At 37.3% G+C, this 24,793-nt stretch overlaps 1 protein-coding gene across 1 annotated transcript in view; it reads left to right on the top strand.

Annotated features, from left to right (window-relative positions):
- Window positions 1–24,793, top strand: part of LOC133556689 (DNA polymerase theta-like) — a 45,826-nt gene that overhangs the window by 12,979 nt on the left and 8,054 nt on the right. Inside the window, exons 7-16 of the mRNA XM_061906848.1 lie at window positions 5,140–5,268; window positions 5,326–5,500; window positions 10,460–10,580; window positions 10,640–10,719; window positions 10,790–10,872; window positions 10,938–11,039; window positions 19,590–19,701; window positions 21,639–21,763; window positions 22,179–22,314; window positions 24,474–24,568. Of these exons, the coding sequence (XP_061762832.1) occupies window positions 5,140–5,268; window positions 5,326–5,500; window positions 10,460–10,580; window positions 10,640–10,719; window positions 10,790–10,872; window positions 10,938–11,039; window positions 19,590–19,701; window positions 21,639–21,763; window positions 22,179–22,314; window positions 24,474–24,568 (1,158 nt within the window). The remainder of the gene's footprint in view (window positions 1–5,139; window positions 5,269–5,325; window positions 5,501–10,459; window positions 10,581–10,639; window positions 10,720–10,789; window positions 10,873–10,937; window positions 11,040–19,589; window positions 19,702–21,638; window positions 21,764–22,178; window positions 22,315–24,473; window positions 24,569–24,793) is intronic.

The raw sequence follows: 24,793 nt of genomic DNA, 5'->3' as shown, positions 1-24,793 counted from the left end.
TATCCTCATCCATGAATATTTCATCCTCGCTCAAATTAATGAGGAAATTGTCCTTTTCTCGGTCCGAAACGCTCTCGCTGCTGGTGGCTATGATTGTAAACAATGTTCAGATGTGAGGAGATCTACAACCAGTGACGTCACGCGCACATCGTCTGCTACTACCGGTACAGGCAAGACTTTTTTATTAGCGACCAAAAATTGCGAACTTTATCGTCGATGTTCCCTACTAAATCCTTTCAGCAAAAATATCGCAATATCGCGAAATGATCAAGTATGACACATAGAATGGACCTGCTATCCCCGTTTAAATAAGAAAATCTCATTTCAGTAGGCCTTTAAAGTGACCCTATTTTCGGGACTCTAGAAAGTATTTTAGAAGAAAAAAAAACTTACATCTTTCCATATATTAGCCGCACTGGACTATAAGTCGCAGATATATACGTAGTGAAATGAGTTATTTACACAGAAATATTCTGTAAATGTTTATTTGCATACCTTTTATTTTTTCCTAACTACTGTCTCATGGCAGTAAAACGGCTGATCAAACAAAACAGAAGTCATGCTCATGGACCCGGTAGCTGCGGAAGCTGGCTCTCCAATCAGCTAAACAGACTCTCACTGCAAAAAGTCAGTGTTCAAAAGCAAAAAAAAAAGGGGTATTTTATTTGAATTAAGCAAAATTATTTGCCAATAAAACAAGAGAATTTGGCTTGTCAAGACTTTCCAAAACAAGTAAGATTAGCTAACCTCAATAAACCCAAAAATACCTTAAAATAAGTATATTCTCACTAATAACAACGGTACTACTATTTAGTACATATTTTATATTGTTTTATTGAAAATAAAACAGCAAAGTCCATTTGGCTTTTTTTTTAAGATTGAAAATAAGAAATTATTAATAAAAAAAAATTGTTTTATACTTGTGAGTGTTGATGACACAGCTTTGCAACACATGATATTCTACTTTCAAGCATGTTTTACTCAATATAAGTCATCAAATCTCAGCAACAAGCTGTAATATCTTACTGAGATCATTTAGGACCAAAAGACCTAAAACAAGTAAAAAACTCTAACATAAAATCTGCTTAGTGAGAAGAATGATCTTATCAGACAGAAAATAAGCAAATATTACCCTTATTTGAGATATTTAATATCACTTAGATTTCAGTTTTTGCAGTGTAAGTCGCCAATATATATGTTGTGAAATTAGTTATTTACACAGAAATATTTTTTAAATGTTTATTTGCGTATCTTAAGTGTTTCCTAACTACTGTCTCATGGCAGTAAAACGGCTGATCAAACAAAACAGAAGTCATGGTCATGGACCTGCTAGCTGCGGAAAGTGGCTTTCCAGACTCGCACTACAAAAAGTCAGTGTTCAAAAACAAGGGAAAAAAAAACAAGAATTAAGGGTATTTTATGTGAACTATGTGACATTATCTGCCAATAGAACAAGAAAATTTAACTTGTCAAGACTTTCCAAAACATGTAAAATTAGCTAACCTTAATGAAACCAAAAACACCTTAAAATAAGTATATTCTCACTAATAACAACTGCACCACTATTTAGTACATATTTGGTATTGTTTTATTGAAAATAAAAAACAGCAAAGTCCATTTGTCTTTTTTTTTCATGCATGAAAATAAGAAATTATTACTTTAAAAAAGTAGTTTTATATTTATGAGTGTGGATGACACAGCTTTGCAACACATGATATTCTACTTTCAAGCATGTTTTACTCAATATAGGTCATCAAATCTCAGCAACAAGCTGTAATATCTTACTGAGATCATTTAGGACCAAAATACTTAAAACAAGTAAAAGAATAACATAAAATCTGCTTAGTGAGAAGAATGATCTTATCAGACAGAAAATAAGCAAATATCACCCTTTTTTGAGATATTTAATCTTACTTAGATTTAATTTTTTGCAGTGCAATAACTCCACGGTGACGTTTTGGTGAATTTACTGAGGACTTTCTGAAACTGAAACAACACAAAAAGAATGCCATTGTAAGTTAATAATACTAGCACAGACAATTGTAAACGTGTTAGGGTATTAGCTATTGCTAATTAGGTTCGCGTGATTACATTACAATAGCACGTACAAATACGTGTGAAAACACTCCTACAGACATTACACATTGGATGTGTTAGTAAGTAAGAATTGTTTTAGGTATATTGTAAAACTTACAAACTTTGCTTGTAGCGATGAATGAAGAATCCATACAAGTAGAAACGCAATGAAGAGTAAGACGGAACGGCACTTGTTGAAAGCTCAGTCCAAACAGAAGCCCAATGCAGTGCCTGCAGTGAGTAAACTCGTGCCAAAGATGGTGCCATAGCGCAAACAACACCACGCCTATTCATTGTCTATGCATGTTTGTTTTTTTTACTATTTGAATTATGGCCATATGCGAAGAAAAAGCTGCACAGTTTTATAAGCCTCATGGTTCAAAGCGTGGGAAAGAAAATCGAATTATCACGATTAAAGTTTAAAAAAAAGGGACATTTTTCATGCTTTTATGAGAATTTTTGTGAGATTTTTTGACTGTCTTTACTCAAAAATAATAATGAATCCAAATCAATGTTGTTCGGAATTATTTCACATCAAATGTTCCACTCTGAAAGAAATTTGGAGAAAATATAGCATATTTTGTGTTTTTGCCATAAAAAAAATTAGTTTTTTATGACAAAAACTGCATAAAACATAGACAAATTGTAAAAAATGTACAATCGACGGGTAAAACTGAACGAGATTGAAGATTGATGAGCTAAAAAAAAAAATCGTATAAAATATTTCAATTTTAGATATTTTTGGGGGAAAGTACTGCATATTTTGTTTTTGCCATAAGAAACTAAGTTTTATTTAGTTTTATTTAAAATTTTAAAAATTTGAATTGATGAAAATATCTGTTGTTTAGCTGAGATTTGTGTTGAAAGTAAAATAAATAAACAAAAAAAACCCAATTTATCACTTTTATTTAAACCTTTTAGAGAATTTCAATTGATATTTTTGTTTTTTAACGCCTATTAGAGAATTTTAATAGATGTTTTTAAGCTGCCATTGTTAAAATAAAAATAAAATGTACTCAAAGCCAATTTTATGAATGATTGACCTGTTTAAGTTTCCCTTTACTTCACATCAAATATTCCACTTTGAAAAAAATGTTGGGGAAAATATTGCATTTTTTGTGTTTTTGCAATAAAAATAAGTTTTCTATGACAAAAATGTCATAAAACAAACAAAAAAAGAAAAATCGATAAAGACTTACACTCAAGGGTTGGATCTGAAGTTGATCTAAAAATGTAAGCAATGAAAGATTTTTAAAAAGTAAATTTTAGTGGGGGGGGTTTAATTGTCTTTGCTCAACAATAATAATGAATCAAAATCAATGTTGTTATGATTTATTGACCTATTTAAGGCTACCATTACATCACTTGAAATGTTCCACTTTGAAAGAAATTTGGAGGAAAATATTGCAATTTTTGTGTTTTTGCCATGAAAAATAATTTTTGGGTGACAAAAACTGCATAAAACATACATAAAACATAGAAAAATTGTAAAAACTCATAATCGATAAAAAATCCAAAGTTTAACTGAGATTTAAGTGTTGAAAGTAAACAAAACTATATTACTTTTGTTTAACACCTTTTACAGAATTGTAATAAATTTGTGTTATTATTCAACACCTTTTAGAGAATTGTAATAAATTTGTGTTTTTTATTCAACACCTTTTAGAGAATTGTTATTGATTTTTTTTAAGCTGCCATTGTTAAAAAAAAATTATGTATCTAAATTAATGTTGTTATGAATTCTCTCTTTACTTCACATCAAATATTGCACTTTGAAAAAAACGTTGGGGAAAATAATGCATTTTTTGTGTTTTTGCCATAAAAAATACGTTTTCTATGACAAAAAATGGCAAAAAATGTATAAAAAATTGATACACACTTATAATCAACGGTTTGATCTGAGGTTGATCTAAAGTTTTAAGTATGAAAGTTTTTAAAAAAGTGACATTTAAATGCTTTTATGACAATTTTATTGGGAGTTTTTAACTGTTTTTGCTCAAAAATAATAATTCATCAAAAACAATGTTATGAATTATTGACCTATTTAAGGCTTCAATTACTTCACATCGAATCTTCCACTTTGAAAGAAGTGTTGGGGAAATTATTGCCTTTTTTGTGATTTTGCCATAAAAAACAAGTTTTCTATCACAAAAACAGCATAAAACAAACAAAAATCATAGAAAAATTTTAAAAGAAAAAATATGTACAATCGACGGGTAAAACTGAACGAGACTGTAGATTGAAAGCTAAAAAAAAAATATCACATAAAATATTTAAATTTGAAATATTTTTGGGGGAAAATATTGCATTTTTTGTGATTTTTTTTTTTTCATAAAAAGAAGTTTTCGATGACAAAAACAGCATAAAACAAACGGAATTAAAAAAACATTTTCAAATCGACGGGTAAAACAGCAGGAGATTGAAGATTGAAAGCTAAAAAAAAAATCACGTATAATATTTAAATTTTAAATATTTTTGGGGGAAAATACTGCATATTTTGTGTTTTTGCCATACAAAGACTAAGTTTTATGTGACAAAATGAGCACATAAAATAATCAAAGCATTAATCTGAAGTTGAGCTTTAAGTGTTGAAAGTAAAAAAACAAAAAACAAAGTATGACTTAATTTTAACACTTAAGTTTATTTTATTGTTTTTTTTTAACTGTCTTTGTTCAAAAAATAATAATGAATCAAAATCAAAGTTTTAATGAATTTTAGACTTATTTAAGTCTCCGATTACATCACATTAAATATTCCACTTTTAAAAAAATGTTGGGGAAATTATTGCATTTTTTGTGTTTTTGCCATTAAAAAATTGCTTTTCTGTGACAAAAAAGACATAGAAAATTATAAATACAACTTTATATCAAAGTTGATCTAGAATTTAAAAATAGATCCATATTGCTTATTGTCAACATTAAAGTTTAAGCTCAAAGATAAAAAAAAAATTCTATATTTTGTTAGTTTTGAAAATGAGAAATATCCAAAGGCATGTTTTGAAATCTTGAGTGGAAAAAGTGAGGACCGCCCGGCGCCCCTGCTTATGTGTGCCGACTCCTGTAGGTTCTGTTCTTGGAACTCCACCTGCCTCTAAACGGTGACAAGGGGGCGCCCAGGAGCAAGAAGACCCTGGGCTACACCCGCAGAGGCGGCGGCAGAGTCCGGCTGGGAAAGCAGTTCAGCACTACCAAGGTGAGCCGCTCGCTGACGCCCACTTCCTGTTTTTTAAAGTGACCGACATGTTGTCAGGATGTTCTGGAGAAGCTCCGCCCTTTCCACCCGCTCCCTGGCGTGATCCTGGAATGGAGGAGGATCACCAATGCCTTGACTAAGGTGGTGTTCCCGCTGCAAAGAGAGAAGCAGCACCACACCAGACTGGCCATGGACAGGATCTACCCCGTAGCCCAGACACACACGGCTACAGGTACACCACCCAATGTCACGCATTCAGGTTCGTTAGACTTTTTTATGGGCCTGCTGCCAAGCTAGCTCCCATTCGCGCATTGTAAAGGTCTCCAGGCAGTGGGGCAAAAAAATATTTAGTCAGCCACCGATTGTGCAAGTTCTCCCACTTAAAATGATGACAGAGGTCTGTAATTTTCATCATAGGTACACTTCAACTGTGAGACAGAATGTGAAAAAAAATCCAGGAATTCACATTGTAAGAATTTTAAAGATTTTATTTGTAAATTATGGTGGAAAATAAGTATTTGGTCACTTCAAACAAGGAAGATCTCTGGCTCTCGAAGACCTGTAACTTCTTCTTTAAGAAGCTCTTTTGTCCTCCACTCGTTACCTGTATTATTGGAACCTGTTTAAACTCGTTATCTGTATAAAAGACACCTGTCCACAGCCTCAAACAGTCAGACTCCAAACTCCACTATGGCCAAGACCAAAGAGCCGTCGAAGGACACCAGGAAAAGAATATTAGACCTGCACCAGACTGGGAAAAGTGAATCTACAATAGGCAAGCAGCTTGGTATAAAAAAATCAACTGTCTGAGCAAATATCAGAAAATGGAAGACATACAAGACCACTGATAATCTCCCTCGATCTGGGGCTCCACGCAAGATTTCATCCCGTAGGGTCAAAATGATCATGAGAACAGTGAGCAAAAATCCCAGAACCACAAGGGGGGACCTGGTGAATGACCTGCAGAGAGCTCGGACCAAAGGAACAAAGGTTACCATCAATAACACACTACGCCGACAGGGAATCAAATCCTGCAGTGCCAGACGTGTCCTCCTGCTTAAGCCAGTGCATGTCCAGGCCCGTCCGAAGTTTGCCAGAGAGCACATGGATGATACAGCAGAGGATTGGGAGAATGTCATGTGGTCAGATGAAACCAAAATATAACTTTTTGGTATAAACTCAACTTGTCGTGTTTGGAGGAAGAATACTGAGTTGCATCCCAAGAACACCATACCTACTGCGAAGCATGGAGGTGGAAACATCATGCTTTGGGGCTGTTTTTCTGCTAAAGGGACAGGACGACTGATCCGTGTTAAGGAAAGAATGAATGGGGCCATGTATCGTGAGATTTTGAGAAAACCTTCCATCAGTGAGAGCTTTGAAGATGAAACGTGGCTGGGTCTTCCAGCATAACAATGATCCCAAACACACCGCCCGGGCAACGTAGGAATGGCTCCGTAAGAAGCATTTGAAAGTCCTGGAGTGGCCTAGCCAGTCTCCATAACTCAACCCCATACAAAATCTGTGGAGGGAGTTTAAAGTCTGTGTTGCTCGGCGACAGCCCCAAAACATCACTGCTCTCGAGAAGATCTGCATAGAGGAATGGACCAAAATACCAGCTACTGTGTGTGCAAACCTGGTAAAGCAAATAGTAATCGTTTGACCTGTTTTTGCTAACAAAGGTTATATTACAAAGTATTGAGTTGAATTTTGTTATTGACCAAATACTTATTTTCCACCATAATTTACAAATAAATTCTTTAAAATTCCTACAATGTGAATTCCTGGATTTTTCACATTCTGTCTCTCACAGTTGAAGTGTACCTATGATGAAAATTACAGACCTCTGTCATCATTTTAAGTGGGACAACTTGCACAATCGGTGGCTGACTAAATAATTTTTTGCCCCACTGTATATGATTTGCCTGAGAAGCTGGACAGGACAAAAAAAAAAGGTGTCCAGGTAAGAGGAAATATTAAAATGGACTGTTTGTAGGTGTAAACAAACAAAGTTAGCAAAGAAACACTGGCATTATTGTCGAGGTTGGCCTCCAGTGGGTTCCTCAGACCACCGCACACTGCCTCAAGAGTCCGGATCCTGTCTGCGTTCGTGTCTCTCTCTGTCTCTCACTTCAGCTCCAACCGCGTGTTTCAACCCGGCTGCTGCTAATAAAAGCGTCCGGTGATTGGATAACAAGGCCCACCTGGGCCATCCGCTCACCTGTCGCTGTTTTCGAGGCCGGTCCTGGCACACACCTATCTGCGGCAGGCCCGCGGGCCACGTCCCCCTCCACAATAATACATTAGCGGGCTAATATAAGATATGTTAGCATACTTCCCATATGATGCCAAGTATTAAAGTGATATTTTTTTTAGGTTTAAACATGAACAAATAGCTTAAAAGTTAGCATAAGATGTTAGCATGCTAGTTTAAAAAGACATTAGCCTACTTCCAATATGGCGGCAAGTATTAAAAAGTAATATTTTTAGGTTTAAACATACAAAATTAGCTGAAAAGCTAGCATAAAATATGTAGCATACTTCCAAGATGGCACCAAGTAGCAAAAAACATGTTTTACTTTTTAGGTTTAAACATACAAAATTAGCTAGAATAAATCCTTAGTATTGTAATGTAAGAGACAATAGCACACTTCCAAGATAGCACCATGTATCAAAACTAATAATTTTTTTTTTTTTAGGTTCCATCCATCCATCCATTTCCCACCGCTTATTCCCTTTCGGGGTCGCGGGGGGCGCTGGCGCCTATCTCAGCTACAATCGGGCGGAAGGCGGGGTGTAGGTTTATATGTTTAAAATTAGCTGAACAGATGTTAGCATGCTAGTATAAAAAGACATTAGCCTACTTCCAATATGGCAGCAAGTATTAAAAATTATGATTTTTAGGATTAAGCATACAAATTTAGCTGAAAAGCTAGCATAAAATGATTTAACTGTAACCCCCCCTTTTCCATGAACCTGCTCTTCATTTACCGACCACCCAAAAAAAACCCCCCGCAACTTTCATTTCTGAAGTCTCTGACCTCCTCACCACCCTCTGCTCAACATCCACAAGTGTCAAAATTCTGGGAGACATAAGTATTAAATTTTTTGTGTTTTTACCAAGAAAAGAGTTTTCCATGACAAAAACTGCATAAAACAAACAAAAATATAGAAAAATGGTAAAAAACTCTAATCGAAAATATCTGAAGTTAAGCTGGAGATTTAAGTGTTGAAAAAAACAACAACAAGGTGGGACTTTTATTTAATTTTAGACAATTTTAATATATATATTTTTTATTATTCAACACCTTTTAGATAATTTGTATATATATTTTTATTATTTAACACCTTTTAGAGAATGTTAATATATTTTTTTAAGCTGCCATTGTTAAAAAATAATGAATCAAAATCAATGTTAAAAATGATTTGCCTTTTTAAGTCTCCGATTATTTCACATTAAATATTCCACTTTGAAAAAAATGTCAGGGAAAATATTGCATTTTTTGTGTTTTGCCATAAAATTAAGTTTTCGATGACCAAAAACTGCATGAAATAAACAAAAAAAGAAACATAATAAAGTCTGAAAGAAATGAACAAATTAAAAAATGGTTTGATAAAAACAGACTATCTTTGAATCTCAGTAAAACTAAAATAATGCTATTTGGTAACAGTAGAAAAGAGCATCAGACACGAATACAAATAGACGGAGTAGATATTGAAAGGGTAAAAGAAACCAGATTTTTGCGAGTATTAATGGATGATAAAATTAACTGGAAATCTCATATACAAAACATACAACATAAGGTGGCAAAAAAAATGTCAAAAATGAATAAAGCAAAATACGTCCTGGGCCAAAAATCCCTTTATATTCTCTACTGCTCGCTAGTGTTACCATATCTGAGTTTTTGTGCAGAAATATGGGGAAACAACTACAAATGTGCGCTACATTTGTTAATTGTGTTACAAAAAAGATCAATTAGAATAATACATAATGTTGGATATAAAGAACATACAAACCCTTTATTTATTGAGTCAAAAATATTAAAGTTCGATGATCTGGTAAGATTGCAAACAGCAAAAATTATGTACATTGCAAATTATAACGTGCTACCAAAGAATGTACAACAATTCTTCTCAACTAAAGAGGAGAAATATAACCTTAGAGGAAAATCTAATTTAAAACATTTGTATGCACGTACAACACTTAAAACCTTTAGCATATCATTATGTGGAATTAAATTATGGAATGGATTAGGTAAAGAAGTTAAACATTGTACTGATATAATCCACTTTAAGAGGCTGTTCAAATTAATAGTGCTTACAAAGTACAAAGAAGAATTATGAGAAACACCTTCAACCCTATTGAAAATAAGATATTCTTCATCTCAGTATGTTAATAATGACTGAGTTATTAATTACATATTACAAAAATGTTGTATTACTCATTCACGGATGTCATTTTACTGTAAAAGAGGTCAGTGGATGAGTGTATATAATTGTAGACGCTCTGACGTGGGAAAGAGGTAGGATTAAATAAGGTTTGCTTCTTCCTTCTCCTTTTCGGACATGATGTGATGTGAAATGATATGGGATTGTTTGACGTATGTTATAAGTGTGTTCATGTTCATGAACTAAGAAAGAAAGAAAGAAAGAATTTTTGGGTCTGAAGTTGATATAGAAATTCAAGCAATGAAAGTTTTTAAAAAAGTAACATTTATAATGCCTTTTGGAGAATTTTTGTACGATTTTTTTTTTTTAACTGTCTTTACTCCAAAATAATAATAAATCAAAATCACGGTTGTTTTGAATTATTGAACTATTTATTACTTTACATCAAATATTCCACTTTGAAAGAAATTTTGGGGAAATATAGCATATATTGTGTTTTGCCATAAGAAATATGTTTTCTCTGACAAAAACTGCATAAAATAAACAAAAAACATAGAAAAATTGTAAAAATGTATAATCAATAAGTTCTGAAGTTAAGCTGAGATTTAAGTGTTGAAAGTAAAAAATATCCCAAAACAAAAAAATGTATTACTTTTATTTAACACCTTTTAGATAATTTCAATTGATATTTTGATTCTTTAACGCCTTGTATTACTTACTTAACTTGCTAAGAGGGAGGGTCCTAATACTCACCACAGACCTTAGTGGACCAGAGAAGACCCATTTGCATAATTGTGTTCAGGTCGTGTGAGCTTCACAGAGCCCAACATTCAGAATGTCCCCAAAGATTTTGACATTTGCACGGCGACACTTGCGGGGGAGAGCCCGCCGTCGCAAGATGGCCGCCACATAGGCAAACAAGGGTACGTGATCAAGTTTGCAAACATCCTTGCCTTTGTGAGTAAACGTCATGGTGTGGCAGGAAGAAGAGATGCCCCGTGGTTCCGAGTCAAGGCCCGTCTTTCTCTGTCAGCATGAGACACGCCTTTGTCCCTTTCTCAGGTGGGCGTCGTCTTTGTGGACTCACCATGGACCTCGTTTGTCTCACGCCTTCTTGTCCCGTTTGCCGCAGGTGGGATGATGTTAGCGGCCGACTACTCCCAGCTGGAGCTGAGGGTCCTGGCTCACCTGTCCAAAGACCGCCGGCTGCTGCAGGTCAGTAGGTCACGTGACCGTGTAAGACCTTTGCCACCCGCCTCACGTGCGTCTGTGGGCAACAGGTGCTCAACGGGGGGGCCGACGTCTTTCGCTGCATCGCCGCTGAGTGGAAGAGCGTGGACCCCGAGACTGTCAGCAACGAGCTACGGCAACAAGCCAAACAGGTGCAAACATGGACGCCATTTCCTGTGTACGCTAATAATAACAGTTAAAGGGAAGTGACTGCTGTGGCTGTAGGCAACCTGCCGAACACCCACACACCCTGACGCTCACGTAGAGCTGGAAATCATAATTATTTTGACTTAGATTGAAATAACGATTAATAACATAATTATTCAATTCAATTAGTAAACACTCAACTTTAAATAGAATTCTAATTAGTGTTGCCATCCGCTTTCATGGATAAAGGCCGGGCCGATGGCACTCGCCTCACTCCAATGGCCATCCTGCCAAAACCAAACATTGGACATCAAAACTTATTAGCCAGGATTAAAGTAGACAAGTGTGTAAACAAAATGAGACGCTAAGCACCAAGCTACATGAAAGTATAGCTGAGCTACAAGAGAAGGTAATCTCGCAGGTCTGCTGGAAATATTCGTCTTTATAAATGTGCGTTCCCATTCAATTGGCCCATGTTTTTGTATATTCTTGAATAGTGTCGCCATAGTAACGTGAAATGTTACCAATTTAAAATATGCCTATTGGCGCAAACAAGACCTTTCCGATGGTATAACATATATGGGGGTTCGTTGGCCGGTTCGTCTCGTATTAGACAAAATAGGTGAACCCATTAAATTGGCCCATTTTTGCAAAAACAATTGCGCATTTTTTTGTTATATCGTGATTATTTTTGCCATGGTAATTTGAAATGTTCCCCATTTAAAATACACCCATAGGCGTAAAGTGGACATTTCCGACGGTATAACATATGTGGGGGTTCGTTGGCCAGTTCGTCTCGTGTTAGACTAAAGGTCCGTACCTATTCATTTGGCCCACTTTTGGGTTTGTTGGTGAATAGCGTTGCCATGGTAACACAAAATGTTCCCAATTTAAAATACACCGATAGGCGGGAAGTGGACTTTTTCGACGGTACATATGTGGGGGTTCGTTGGGCGGTTGGTCTCGTATTAGACAAAAAAGGTGTACCCATTCAATTGGCCCATTTTTGCAAAAAAATTAGCGCATTTTTTTGTTAAATTGTAATTAGTTTCGCCGTGATAACTTGAATTGTTTCCCATTTAAAACCACCCATTGGCGGAAAGTGGAATTTTCCGACGGTATAACATATGTGGGGGTTCGTTGGCCGGTTCGTCTTGTATTAGACAAAATAGGTGTACCCATTCAATTGGCCCATTTTTGCAAAAAAATCGGCGCATTTTTTTGTTAAATCACAATTAGAATCACCATGGTAACTTGGAATTTTCCCAATTTAAAATACACCCATGGGCGAAAAGGGGACTTTTCCGACGGTATAACATTTGTAGGGGTTCGTTGGCCGGTTTGACTCGTATTACACAAAATAGGTACATACACCCATTCAATTGACAAATTTTTGCAAAACAACTATTGCATTTTTTTTGTGAAATCGTGATTAGTTTCGCCATGGTAACTTGAAATGTTCCCCATTTATAATACACCCATAGGCGAAAAGTGGACTTTTCCGACGGTATAAAATATGTGGGGGTTCGTTGGCCGGTTCGTCTCGTGTTACACTAAAGGTCCATATCTATTCATTTGGCCCATTTTTGGGTTTGTTGGTCAATAGCGTTGCCATGGTAACACAAAATGTTCCTAATTTAAAATACACCCATCGGCACAAACGAGACCTCTCAGACGGTATAACATATATGGGGGTTCGTTGGCTGGTTCGTCTCGTATTAGACGAAATAGGTGTACCCATACAATTGGCCCATTTTTGCCCGAAAATTGGCGCATTTTTTTGTTAAATCGTACTTAGTTTCGCCATGGTAACTTGAAATGTTCCCAATTTAAAATCACCCATAGGTGGAAAGTGGACTTTTGAGACAGTATAACATATGTGGGGGTTCGTTGGCCAGTTCGTTTTGTATTAGACAAAATAGGTATACCCATTCAATTGGCCCATTTTCGCCCAAAAAATTTGCGCATTTTTTTGTTAAATCGTGATTAGTTTTGCCGTGGTAACTTGAATTCTTTCCCATTTAAAAACACACATAGGTGAATAGTGGACTTTTCTGACGGTATAAGATTTGTGGGGGTTCGTTGGACGGTTGGTCTCGTATTAGACAAAATAGGTGTACCCATTCAATTGGCCCATTTTCGCCAAAAAAATGTCCGCATTTTTTTGTTAAATCGTGATTAGTTTTGCCGTGGTAACTTGAATTGTTTCCCATTTAAAAACACACATAGGCGAAAAGTGGACTTTTCCGACGGTATAGCATATGCGGGGGTTCGTTGGCCGGTTCGTCTCGTATTAGCCAAAATAGGTGTACCCATTCAATTGGCCCATTTTTGCCAAAAAATTGGTGCATTTTTTTGTCAAATCGTGATTAGTTTCGCCATGGTAACTTGAAATGTACCCAATTTAAAATACACCCATAGGCAGAAAGTGGACTTTTCCGACGGTATAACATATGTGGGGGTTCGTTGGCCTGTTCGTCTCGTGTTAGACTAAAGGTCCATACCTATTCATTTGGCCCATTTTTGGGTTTGTTGGTGAATAGCGTTGCCATGGTAACACAAAATGTTCCCAATTTAAAATACACCGATAGGCGGGAAGTGGACTTTTCCGACGGTACATATGTAGGGGTTCGTTGGCCGGTTGGTCTCGTATTAGACAAAATAGGTGTATACACCCATTCAATTGGCCCATTTTTGCAAAACAACTAGTGCATTTTTTTGTGAAATCGTGATTAGTTTCGCCATGGTAACTTGAAATGTTCCCCATTTAAAATCACCCATAGGCGTAAAGTGGACTTTTCCGAAGGTATAAAATATGTGGGGGTTCGTTGGCCGGTTTGTCTCGTGTTACACTAAAGGTCCGTACCTATTCATTTGGCCCATTTTTGGGTTTGTTGGTGAATAGCGTTGCCATGGTAACACAAAATGTTCCCAATTTAAAATACACCGATAGGCGGGAAGTGGACTTTTCCGACGGTACATATGTAGGGGTTCGTTGGCCGGTTGGTCTCGTATTAGACAAAATAGGTGTATACACCCATTCAATTGGCCCATTTTTGCAAAACAACTAGTGCATTTTTTTGTGAAATCGTGATTAGTTTCGCCATGGTAACTTGAAATGTTCCCCATTTAAAATCACCCATAGGCGTAAAGTGGACTTTTCCGAAGGTATAAAATATGTGGGGGTTCGTTGGCCGGTTTGTCTCGTGTTACACTAAAGGTCCGTACCTATTCATTTGGCCCATTTTTGGGTTTGTTGGTGAATAGCGTTGCCATGGTAACACAAAATGTTCCCAATTTTAAATACACCGATAGGCGGAAAGTGGACTTTTTCGACGGTACATGTGTGGGGGTTCGTTGGCCGGTTCGTCTCGTATTAGACAAAATAGGTGTACTCATTCAATTGGCCCAATTTTGCCAAAAAATTGGCGCATTTTTTTGTTAAATCGTGATTAGTTTCGCCATGGTAACTTGAAATGTTCCCAATTTAAAATACACCCATAGGCAGAAAGTGGACTTTTCCGACGGTATAACATATGTGGGGGTTCGTTGGCCGGTTCTTTTCGTATTAGACAAAATAGGTGTACCCATTCAATTGGCCCATTTTTGCCAAAAAATTAGCGCATTTTTTTGTTAAATCGTGATTAGTTTCGCCATGTTAACTTGAATTGTTTCCCATTTAAAAACACACATAGGCGAAAAGTGGACTTTTCCGACGGTAAAACATATGTGGGGTTTCGTTGGCCGGTTCGTCTCGTGTTAGACAAAAGGTCCGTACCTATTCATTAGGCCCGTTTTTGGGTTTGTTGGTGAATAGCGTTGCCATGGTAACACAAAATGTTCCCAATTTAAAATACACCGATAGGCGGAAAGTGGACTTTTTCGACGGTACATATGTGGGGGTTCGTTGGCCGGTTGGTCTCGTATTAGACAAAAAAAGTGTACCCATTCAATTGGCACATTTTTGCAAAAAAATTGGCGCATTTTTTTGTTAAATCACAATTAGAATCACAATGGTAACTTGAAATTTTCCCAATTTAAAATGCACCCATAGGCGAAAAGGGGACTTTTCCGACGGTATAACATTTGTAGGGGTTCGTTGGCCGGTTTGACTCGTATTAGACAAAATAGGTATATACACCCATTCAATTGACCTATTTTTGCAAAACAACTAGTGCATTTTTTTGTGAAATCGTGATTAGTTTCGCCATGGTAACTTGAAATGTTCCCCATTTATAATACACCCATAGGCGAAAAGTGGACTTTTCCGACGGTATAAAATATGTGGGGGTTCGTTGGCCGGTTCGTCTCGTGTTACACTAAAGGTCCATACCTATTCATTCGGCCCATTTTTGAGTTTGTTGGTTAATAGCGTTGCCATGGTAACACAAAATGTTCCCAATTTAAAATACACCGATAGGCGGAAAGTGGACTTTTTCGACAGTACATGTGTGGGGGTTCGTTGGCCGGTTGGTCTCGTATTAGACAAAAAAGGTGTACCCATTCAATTTGCACATTTTTGCAAAAAAATTAGCGCATTTTTTTTTGTTAAATCGTGATTAGTTTCGCCGTGGTAACTTGAATTGTTTCCCATCTAAAACCACCCATTGGCGGAAAGTGGAATTTTCCGACGGTATAACATATTTGGGGGTTCGTTGGCCGGTTCGTCTTGTATTAGACAAAATAGGTGTACCCATTTAAATGGGCCATTTTTGCAAAAAAATTGGTGCATTTTTTGTTAAATCACAATTAGTGTCACCATGGTAACTTGAAATTTTCCCAATTTAAAATACACCCATAGGCGAAAAGGGGACTTTTCCGACAGTATAACATTTGTGGGGGTTCGCTGGCCGGTTCGACTCGTATTAGACAAAATCGGTATATACACCCATTCATTTGGCCCATTTTTGCAGAACTAGTGCATTTTTTGTGAAATCGTGATTAGTTTTGCCGTGGTAACTTGAATTCTTTCCCATTTAAAAACACACATAGGTGAAAAGTGGACTTTTCCGACGGTATAACATATGTGGGGGTTCATTGGACGGTTGGTCTCGTATTAGACAAAATAGGTGTACCCATTCTATTGGGCCATTTTCGCCAAAGAAATTTGCGCATTTTTTTGTTAAATCGTGATTAGTTTTGCCATGGTAACTTGAAATGTTCCCCATTTATAATACACTCATAGGCGAAAAGTGGACTTTTCCGACGGTATAAAATATGTGGGGGTTCGTTGGCCGGTTCGTCTCGTGTTACACTAAAGGTCCATACCTATTCATTTGGCCCATTTTTGGGTTTGTTGGTGAATAGCGTTGCCATGGTAACAGAAAATGTTCCCAATTTAAAATACACCGATAGACGGAAAGTGGACTTTTTCGACGGTACATATGTAGGGGTTCGTTGGCCGGTTGGTCTCGTATTAGACAAAAAAGGTGTACCCATTTAATTGGCCCATTTTCGGCCAAAAAATTAGCAATTTTTTTTGTTAAATTGTGATTAGTTTCGCCGTGGTAACTTGAATTGTTTCCCATTTAAAACCACCCATTGGCGGAAAGTGGAATTTTCCGACGGTATAACATATGTGGGGGTTCGTTGGCTGGTTCGTCTTGTATTAGACAAAATAGGTGTACCCATTTAATTGGCCCATTTTTGCAAAAAAATTGGCGCATTTTTTGTTAAATCACAATTAGCGTCACCATGGTAACTTGAAATTTTCCCAATTTAAAATACACCCATAGGCGAAAAGGGGACTTTTCCGACAGTATAACATTTGTGGGGGTTCGCTGGCCGGTTCGACTCGTATTAGACAAAATAGGTATATACACCCATTCAATTGGCCCATTTTTGCAGAACAACTAGTGCATTTTTTTGTGAAATCGTGATTAGTTTCGCCATGGTAACTTGAAATGTTCCCCATTTAAAATCACCCATAGGGGTAAAGTGGACATTTCCGACGGTATAACATATGTGGGGGTTCGTTGGCTGGTTCGTCTAGTGTTAGACTAAAGGTCCGTACCTATTCATTTGGCCCACTTTTGAGTTTGTTGGTGAATAGCGTTGCCATTGTAACACAAAATGTTCCCAATTTAAAATACACCGATAGGCGGAAAGTGGACTTTTTCGACGGTACATATGTGGGGGTTTGTTGGCCGGTTGGTCTCGTATTAGACAAAAAAGGTGTACCCATTCAATTGGCACATTTTTGCAAAAAAATTAGCGCATTTTTTTTGTTAAATTGTGATTAGTTTCGCCGTGGTAACTTGAATTGTTTCCCATTTAAAACCACCCATTGGCGGAAAGTGGAATTTTCCGACGGTATAACATATGTGGGGGTTCGTTGGCTGGTTCGTCTTGTATTAGACCAAATAGGTGTACCCATTCAATTAACCAATTTTTGCAAAAAAATTGGCGCATTTTTTGTTAAATCACAATTAGTGTCACCATGGTAACTTGAAATGTTCCCAATTTAAAATACACCCATAGGCGAAAAGGGGACTTTTCCGACAGTATAACATTTGTGGGGGTTCGCTGGCCGGTTCGACTCGTATTAGACAAAATCGGTATATACACCCATTCATTTGGCCCATTTTTGCAGAACTAGTGCATTTTTTGTGAAATCGTGATTAGTTTTGCCGTGGTAACTTGAATTTTTTCCCATTTAAAAACACACATAGGTGAAAAGTGGACTTTTCCGACGGTATAACATATGTGGGGGTTCATTGGACGGTTGGTCTCGTATTAGACAAAATAGGTGTACCCATTCTATTGGGCCATTTTCGCCAAAGAAATTTGCGCATTTTTTTGTTAAATCGTGATTAGTTTTGCCATGGTAACTTGAAATGTTCCCCATTTATAATACACTCATAGGCGAAAAGTGGACTTTTCCGACGGTATAAAATATGTGGGGGTTCGTTGGCCGGTTCGTCTCGTGTTACACTAAAGGTCCATACCTATTCATTTGGCCCATTTTTGGGTTTGTTGGTGAATAGCGTTGCCATGGTAACAGAGAATGTTCCCAATTTAAAATACACCGATAGACGGAAAGTGGACTTTTTCGACGGTACATATGTAGGGGTTCGTTGGCCGGTTGGTCTCGTATTAGACAAAAAAGGTGTACCCATTTAATTGGCCCATTTTCGGCCAAAAAATTAGCAATTTTTTTTGTTAAATTGTGATTAGTTTCGCCGTGGTAACTTGAATTGTTTCCCATTTAAAACCACCCATTGGCGGAAAGTGGAATTTTCCGACGGTATAACATATGTGGGGGTTCGTTGGCTGGTTCGTCTTGTATTAGACAAAATAGGTGTACCCATTTAATTGGCCCATTTTTGCAAAAAAATTGGCGCATTTTTTGTTAAATCACAATTAGTGTCACCATGGTAACTTGAAATTTTCCCAATTTAAAATACACCCATAGGCGAAAAGGGGACTTTTGCGACAGTATAACATTTGTGGGGGTTCGCTGGCCGGTTCGACTCGTATTAGACAAAATAGGTATATACACCCATTCAATTGGCCCATTTTTGCAGAACAACTAGTGCATTTTTTTGTGAAATCGTGATTAGTTTCGCCATGGTAACTTGAAATGTTCCCCATTTAAAATCACCCATAGGGGTAAAGTGGACATTTCCGACGGTATAACATATGTGGGGGTTCGTTGGCTGGTTCGTCTCGTGTTAGACTAAAGGTCCGTACCTATTCATTTGGCCCACTTTTGAGTTTGTTGGTGAATAGTGTTGCCATGGTAACACAAAATGTTCCCAATTTAAAATACACCGATAGGCGGAAAGTGGACTTTTTCGACGGTACATATGTGGGGGTTCGTTGGCCGGTTGGTCTCGTATTAGACAAAAAAGGTGTACCCATTCAATTGGCACATTTTTGCAAAAAAATTAGCGCATTTTTTTTGTTAAATTGTGATTAGTTTCGCCGTGGTAACTTGAATTGTTTCCCATTTAAAACCACCCATTGGCGGAAAGTGGAATTTTCCGACGGTATAACATATGTGGGGGTTCGTTGGCTGGTTCGTCTTGTATTAGACCAAATAGGTGTACCCATTCAATTAACCAATTTTTGCAAAAAAATTGGCGCATTTTTTGTTAAATCACAATTAGCGTCACCATGGTAACTTGAAATGTTCCCAATTTAAAATACACCCATAGGCGAAAAGGGGACTTTTCCGACAGTATAACATTTGTGGGGGTTCGCTGGCCGGTTTGACTCGTATTAGACAAAATAGGTATATACACCCATTCAATTGCCGCATTTTTGCAGAACAACTAGTGCATTTTTTTGTGAAATCGTGATTAGTTTCGCCATGGTAACTTGAAATGTTCCCCATTTATAATACACCCACAGGCGAAAAATTGACTTTTCCGACAGTATAAAATATGTTGGGGTTCGTTGGCCGGTTTGTCTCGTGTTACACTAAAGGTCCGTACCTATTCATTTGGCCCATTTTTGGGTTTGTTGGTGAATACCATTGCCATGGTAACACAAATGTTCCCAATTGAGATCACGACAAGCCAAAATTAGTATTTGATGTGTTTGTGTGGCAGATCTGCTATGGAATCATTTACGGGATGGGCGCCAAGTGTTTGGGGGAACAAATGGGCGTGGAGGAGGACGACGCCGCTCGCTACATTGACAGCTTCAAGGCCAGATACAAGGGTATGTGCCATTACATTAGGTACACCTTTTATGTAGACATTGTTTGATGATGTCATCAATAGGTACAAGTGTGACATGCATGTGGTACCACCTGTGTTGTAGCTCAGAAAATCAATTCCAAATTGCAATTTTTATTAAATTCAGTCCTAAATCGATTCATCATTTTTGAAAATTGTTTTAAAAAAAATGTTAAAATGTATATATTTTTTGCAAATTGTTTTAAATACTTTTTCAGATTGAAACAACTATTATTAATTATGTATATATGTGTGTGTGCATATATATATATATATATATATATATATATATATATATATACATACATACATACATATTCTATATATTCATTATAATATATATTAATAATAATAATGTAAATAATATATATATTAGTAATAATAATATATATTTAAATAAGATATTTAAATAATATCAATGAAATATATATATATACTATATATATAGCTATATATATATATACATCTCTATATATATATTATTGTATATAATAATATATAGCTGTATATATATCATTATTTAAATTTTTATTAAATTCAGTTCTAAATCGATTCATCATTTTTGAATTTTTTTTTTTTAAATTGTTAAAATGTATGTTTTTTTGCAAATTGTTTTAAATACATTTTCGGATTGAAACAACTATTATTAATTATGGAAATATGTGTGTATGCATATATATATTATATATATATATATATACATATTCTATATATTCATTATAGTATATATCAATAATAATGTATATATTTAAATAAGATATTTAAATAATAACAATGAAATATGTATATACTATATATATATATATATATATATATATATATATATATATATAGCTATATATATATATATATATATGTATATCTTTATGTATATATTATTATATATAATAATATATAGCTGTATATATATAAATATCATTATTCAAATATATATTATTATTACCAAGACATATTTTATTAATATAGATACGGTATATTATAATGAATGTATAGAAAATGGATGGATGGATAATGAATATATATATTATCATTAATATATATACTACTATTATTGATAATATATATAAATTATTAATATGAATATATTTTATGTATATATACATATATTTTAATATATATTATTATTAATATTTATATATAATTATTATTATTACATATATATTTTATAACAATTATATATGTATGTATATAACATTTCTTGTTTTTGAACACTGACTTTTTTCAGTGTGGGCTCTGAACCGAAGATGTTGTGGTTTGTGCAGCAGCCCTTTGAGACACTTGTGATTTAGGGCTATATAAATTAACATTGATTGATATACATTAATAATACTTTACATATATGTATGTATATATATAAATATATATATACACATGCATATATATATATATATATATACAGTATATATATATACATATATATATATATATATATATATACACACACACACACACACTACAGCATGGCGTAGTTGGTAGAGTGGCCGTGCCAAATACCTGCGGGTTACAGGTTTGCTCTTACCATCCAAATCACTGCCGTTGTGTCCTTGGGCAGGACACTTCACCCTTTCCCCCGGTGCCGCTCACACTGGTGAATGAATGATGAATGATAGGTGGTGGTCGGAGGGGCCTTAGGCGCAGACTGGCAGCCACGCTTCCGTCAAGTCTACCCCAGGGCAGCTGTGGCTATGAAAGTAGCTTACCACCACCAGGTGTGAATGAATGATGGCTTCTCACTTGTCTGTGAAGCTCTTTGAGTGCCTAGAAAAGCGCTATGTAAATCGAACCCATTATTATATATATTCTTTTTTATTTTAGTATGCCAACATGAATGCTGGATGTTGTTTTTGCTAGTTAATTAGTGTGAAATAGAGGTTAGACTGCCAGGTGTGTTGACATATGTTACTTTGTGTGTTGGTGTAGGGGTCAACTCCTTCCTCAGAGACACGGTGAAGAAATGCATGAAGGAGGGTTATGTTCACACGCTGGCAGGACGTCGCAGATACCTTCCTGCCATCACACACGCCAACCCTCACCTGAAAGCCCATGTAACACTTCCTGTTGTGCGCGCACCTGTAACACTTCCTGTTGTGTGCACGCCTGTAACACTTCCTGTTGTGTGCACATCTGTAACACTTCCTGTTGTGTGCACATCTGTAACACTTCCTGTTGTGTGCACGCCTGTAAAACTTCCTGTTGTGTGCACGCCTGTAACATTTCTTGTTGTACTACCTATTGTGTTCACGCCTGTAACATTTCCTGTTGTACTACCTATTGTGTGCACGCCTGTAACATTTCCTGTTGTACTACCTATTGTGTTCACGCCTGTAACACTTCCTGTTGTGTGAACGCCTGTAACACTTCCTTCCTACAGTGTGTGTTGTAACGAGATTTTTCACTTCTTGCATGTGTCAAAGTACTTTGTGACGTGTCATTGTCACCCACCCACTCACCCTCTCACAGGCACAGCGTCAGGCAGTCAACTCCACAGTGCAGGGATCTGCTGCAGACATTGTCAAGATGGCCACTGTCAACATCCACAGGAGACTACGTCTCACTTACCCCACTGCACCTCTCTCTCACCAGCATAACCACTCAGGTGATACACACACTTAGATAACACAAACACACACACACTCACTCAGGGACCACACACTCAGGTAACACACACAGATACACACTGAGGTAACACACTCAGATACACACTGAGGTAACACACACTCAGGAAACACATTCAGATAACACACACACACACTCACTCACTCAGGGACCACACACTCAGGTAACACACAAACACACACTAAGATAACACATTCAGATAACAGACACTCACTCAGGGACCACACACTCAGGTAACACACAAAAACACACTAAGATAACACATTCAGATAACACACACACACTCACTCACTCAGGGACCACACACAAATACATACTCAGGAAACACACAAACACACACACGGTCACACATTTAGATCACACACACACTCACTCACTCAGGTAACAGACACTCAGGTAACACACACTCACTCAGGTAACAGACACTCAGGTAACACACACACACTCACTCAGGATACACACACTCACTCAGGAAAGATACACACTTACTCATGTAACATACCTTCAGGTAACACTCACTCAGGTAACGCATACATTCAGTCAGGTAACACACACTCACACACAAACTCACTCAGGTAGCACACTCAGAAAACACAAACACACACGGTCACTCAGGTAACACACATTCACACACACACTCACTCAGGTAACACACACTCAGGAAACACACGGTCACTCAGGTAACACACATTCACACAGACACACACACACACACACTCACGCAGGTAACACACACACTCAGGTAAGATACACACTCACTCAGGGACCACACACTCAGGTAACACACACAGATACATACTCAGCAAACACACACACACGGTCACACATTTAGATCACACACACTCACTTAGGTAACAGACACTCAGGTAACACACACACACTCAGGTAACACCCATTCAGGTAACACTCACCCAGGTAACGCACACATTCAGTCAGGTAACACACACACTCACACACACAAACTCATTCAGGTAACACCCTCAAAAAACACACAAACACACACGGTCACTCAGGTAACACACAGTCACACACACACTCACTCAGGTAACACACACTCAGGAAACACACAAACACACACGGTCACTCAGGTAACACACATTCACACACACACACACACACACTCACGCAGGTAACACACACACACACACTCAGGATACACACACACTCACTCAGGTAAGATACACACTCACTCAGGGACCACACACTCAGGTAACACACACAGATACATACTCAGCAAACACACAAACACACACACGGTCACACATTTAGATCACACACACTCACTTAGGTAACAGACACTCAGGTAACACACACACACTCACTCAGGATACACACACACTCACTCAGGTAACATACACACTCACTCAGGTAACACACATTCAGGTAACACTCACCCAGGTAACGCACACACTCACACACACAAACTCATTCAGGTAACACACTCAAAAAACACACACGGTCACTCAGGTAACACACAGTCACACACACACTCACTCAGGTAACACACACTCAGGAAACACACAAACACACACGGTCACTCAGGTAACACACATTCACACACACAACACACACACACACACACACACACTCACGCAGGTAACACACCCACACAAACTCAGGTAACACACCCACACACACTCAGGTAACACACATTTAGAACACACTTTGGTAACACCCATACACTCACTCAGGTAACACACACTCAGGAAACACACACACACTCACTCACTCACTCACTCACTCAGGTAACACACATTTGGATACATACTGAGGTAACACCCATACACTCACTCAGGTAACACACACTCAGGAAACACACACTCACTCAGGTAACACACATTTAGATAAACACTGAGGTAACACACACACACTCACTCAGGTAACACACCCATACACTCACTCAACACACCCACACTCAGGTAACACACCCGCACAAACAAAGGTTACACACACCGAGGCAAGACACACACACACACACACACACACACACACTCACTCAGGTAACACACCCATACACTCACTCAACACACCCACACTCAGGTAACACACCCGCACAAACAAAGGTTACACACACCGAGGCAAGACACACACACACACACAGAAGCATGTAGTGTAAGGATGATGTCACTTCCTGTCCAGCGCGCGGAGGAGGGGTGCACCTGCAAGGAGGTTACTTGGTGTTGCAGCTCCATGATGAACTCATCTATGAGACCACGGAAGAAGACCTCATTCAGGTACTGTTCCTTGGGTCTTCCTACTTGGACTCTGTGGGACTCTTTGCTTACATTGGCATTCCTGCAGAGACCATTCCCTACAAAGCAGTTCTGGCGACATACTACGTACGCCACCATTTTTATAAACATGTTGGAAAAGCTTCCTCTGCTTGCTTGGAGATCACTTAAACTCTTCTTTATAACTTGATTCTTTAAAAAAAGTGTAATACATTTTTTTAAATGATG

The sequence above is a fragment of the Nerophis ophidion genome, linkage group LG01, assembly GCF_033978795.1.
Source record: "Nerophis ophidion isolate RoL-2023_Sa linkage group LG01, RoL_Noph_v1.0, whole genome shotgun sequence".
In the NCBI taxonomy this organism is placed as follows: Eukaryota; Metazoa; Chordata; class Actinopteri; order Syngnathiformes; family Syngnathidae; genus Nerophis; species Nerophis ophidion.
The sequence above is the reverse complement of the archived record's forward strand: the minus strand, read 5'-3'. Positions and strand labels throughout refer to the sequence as shown.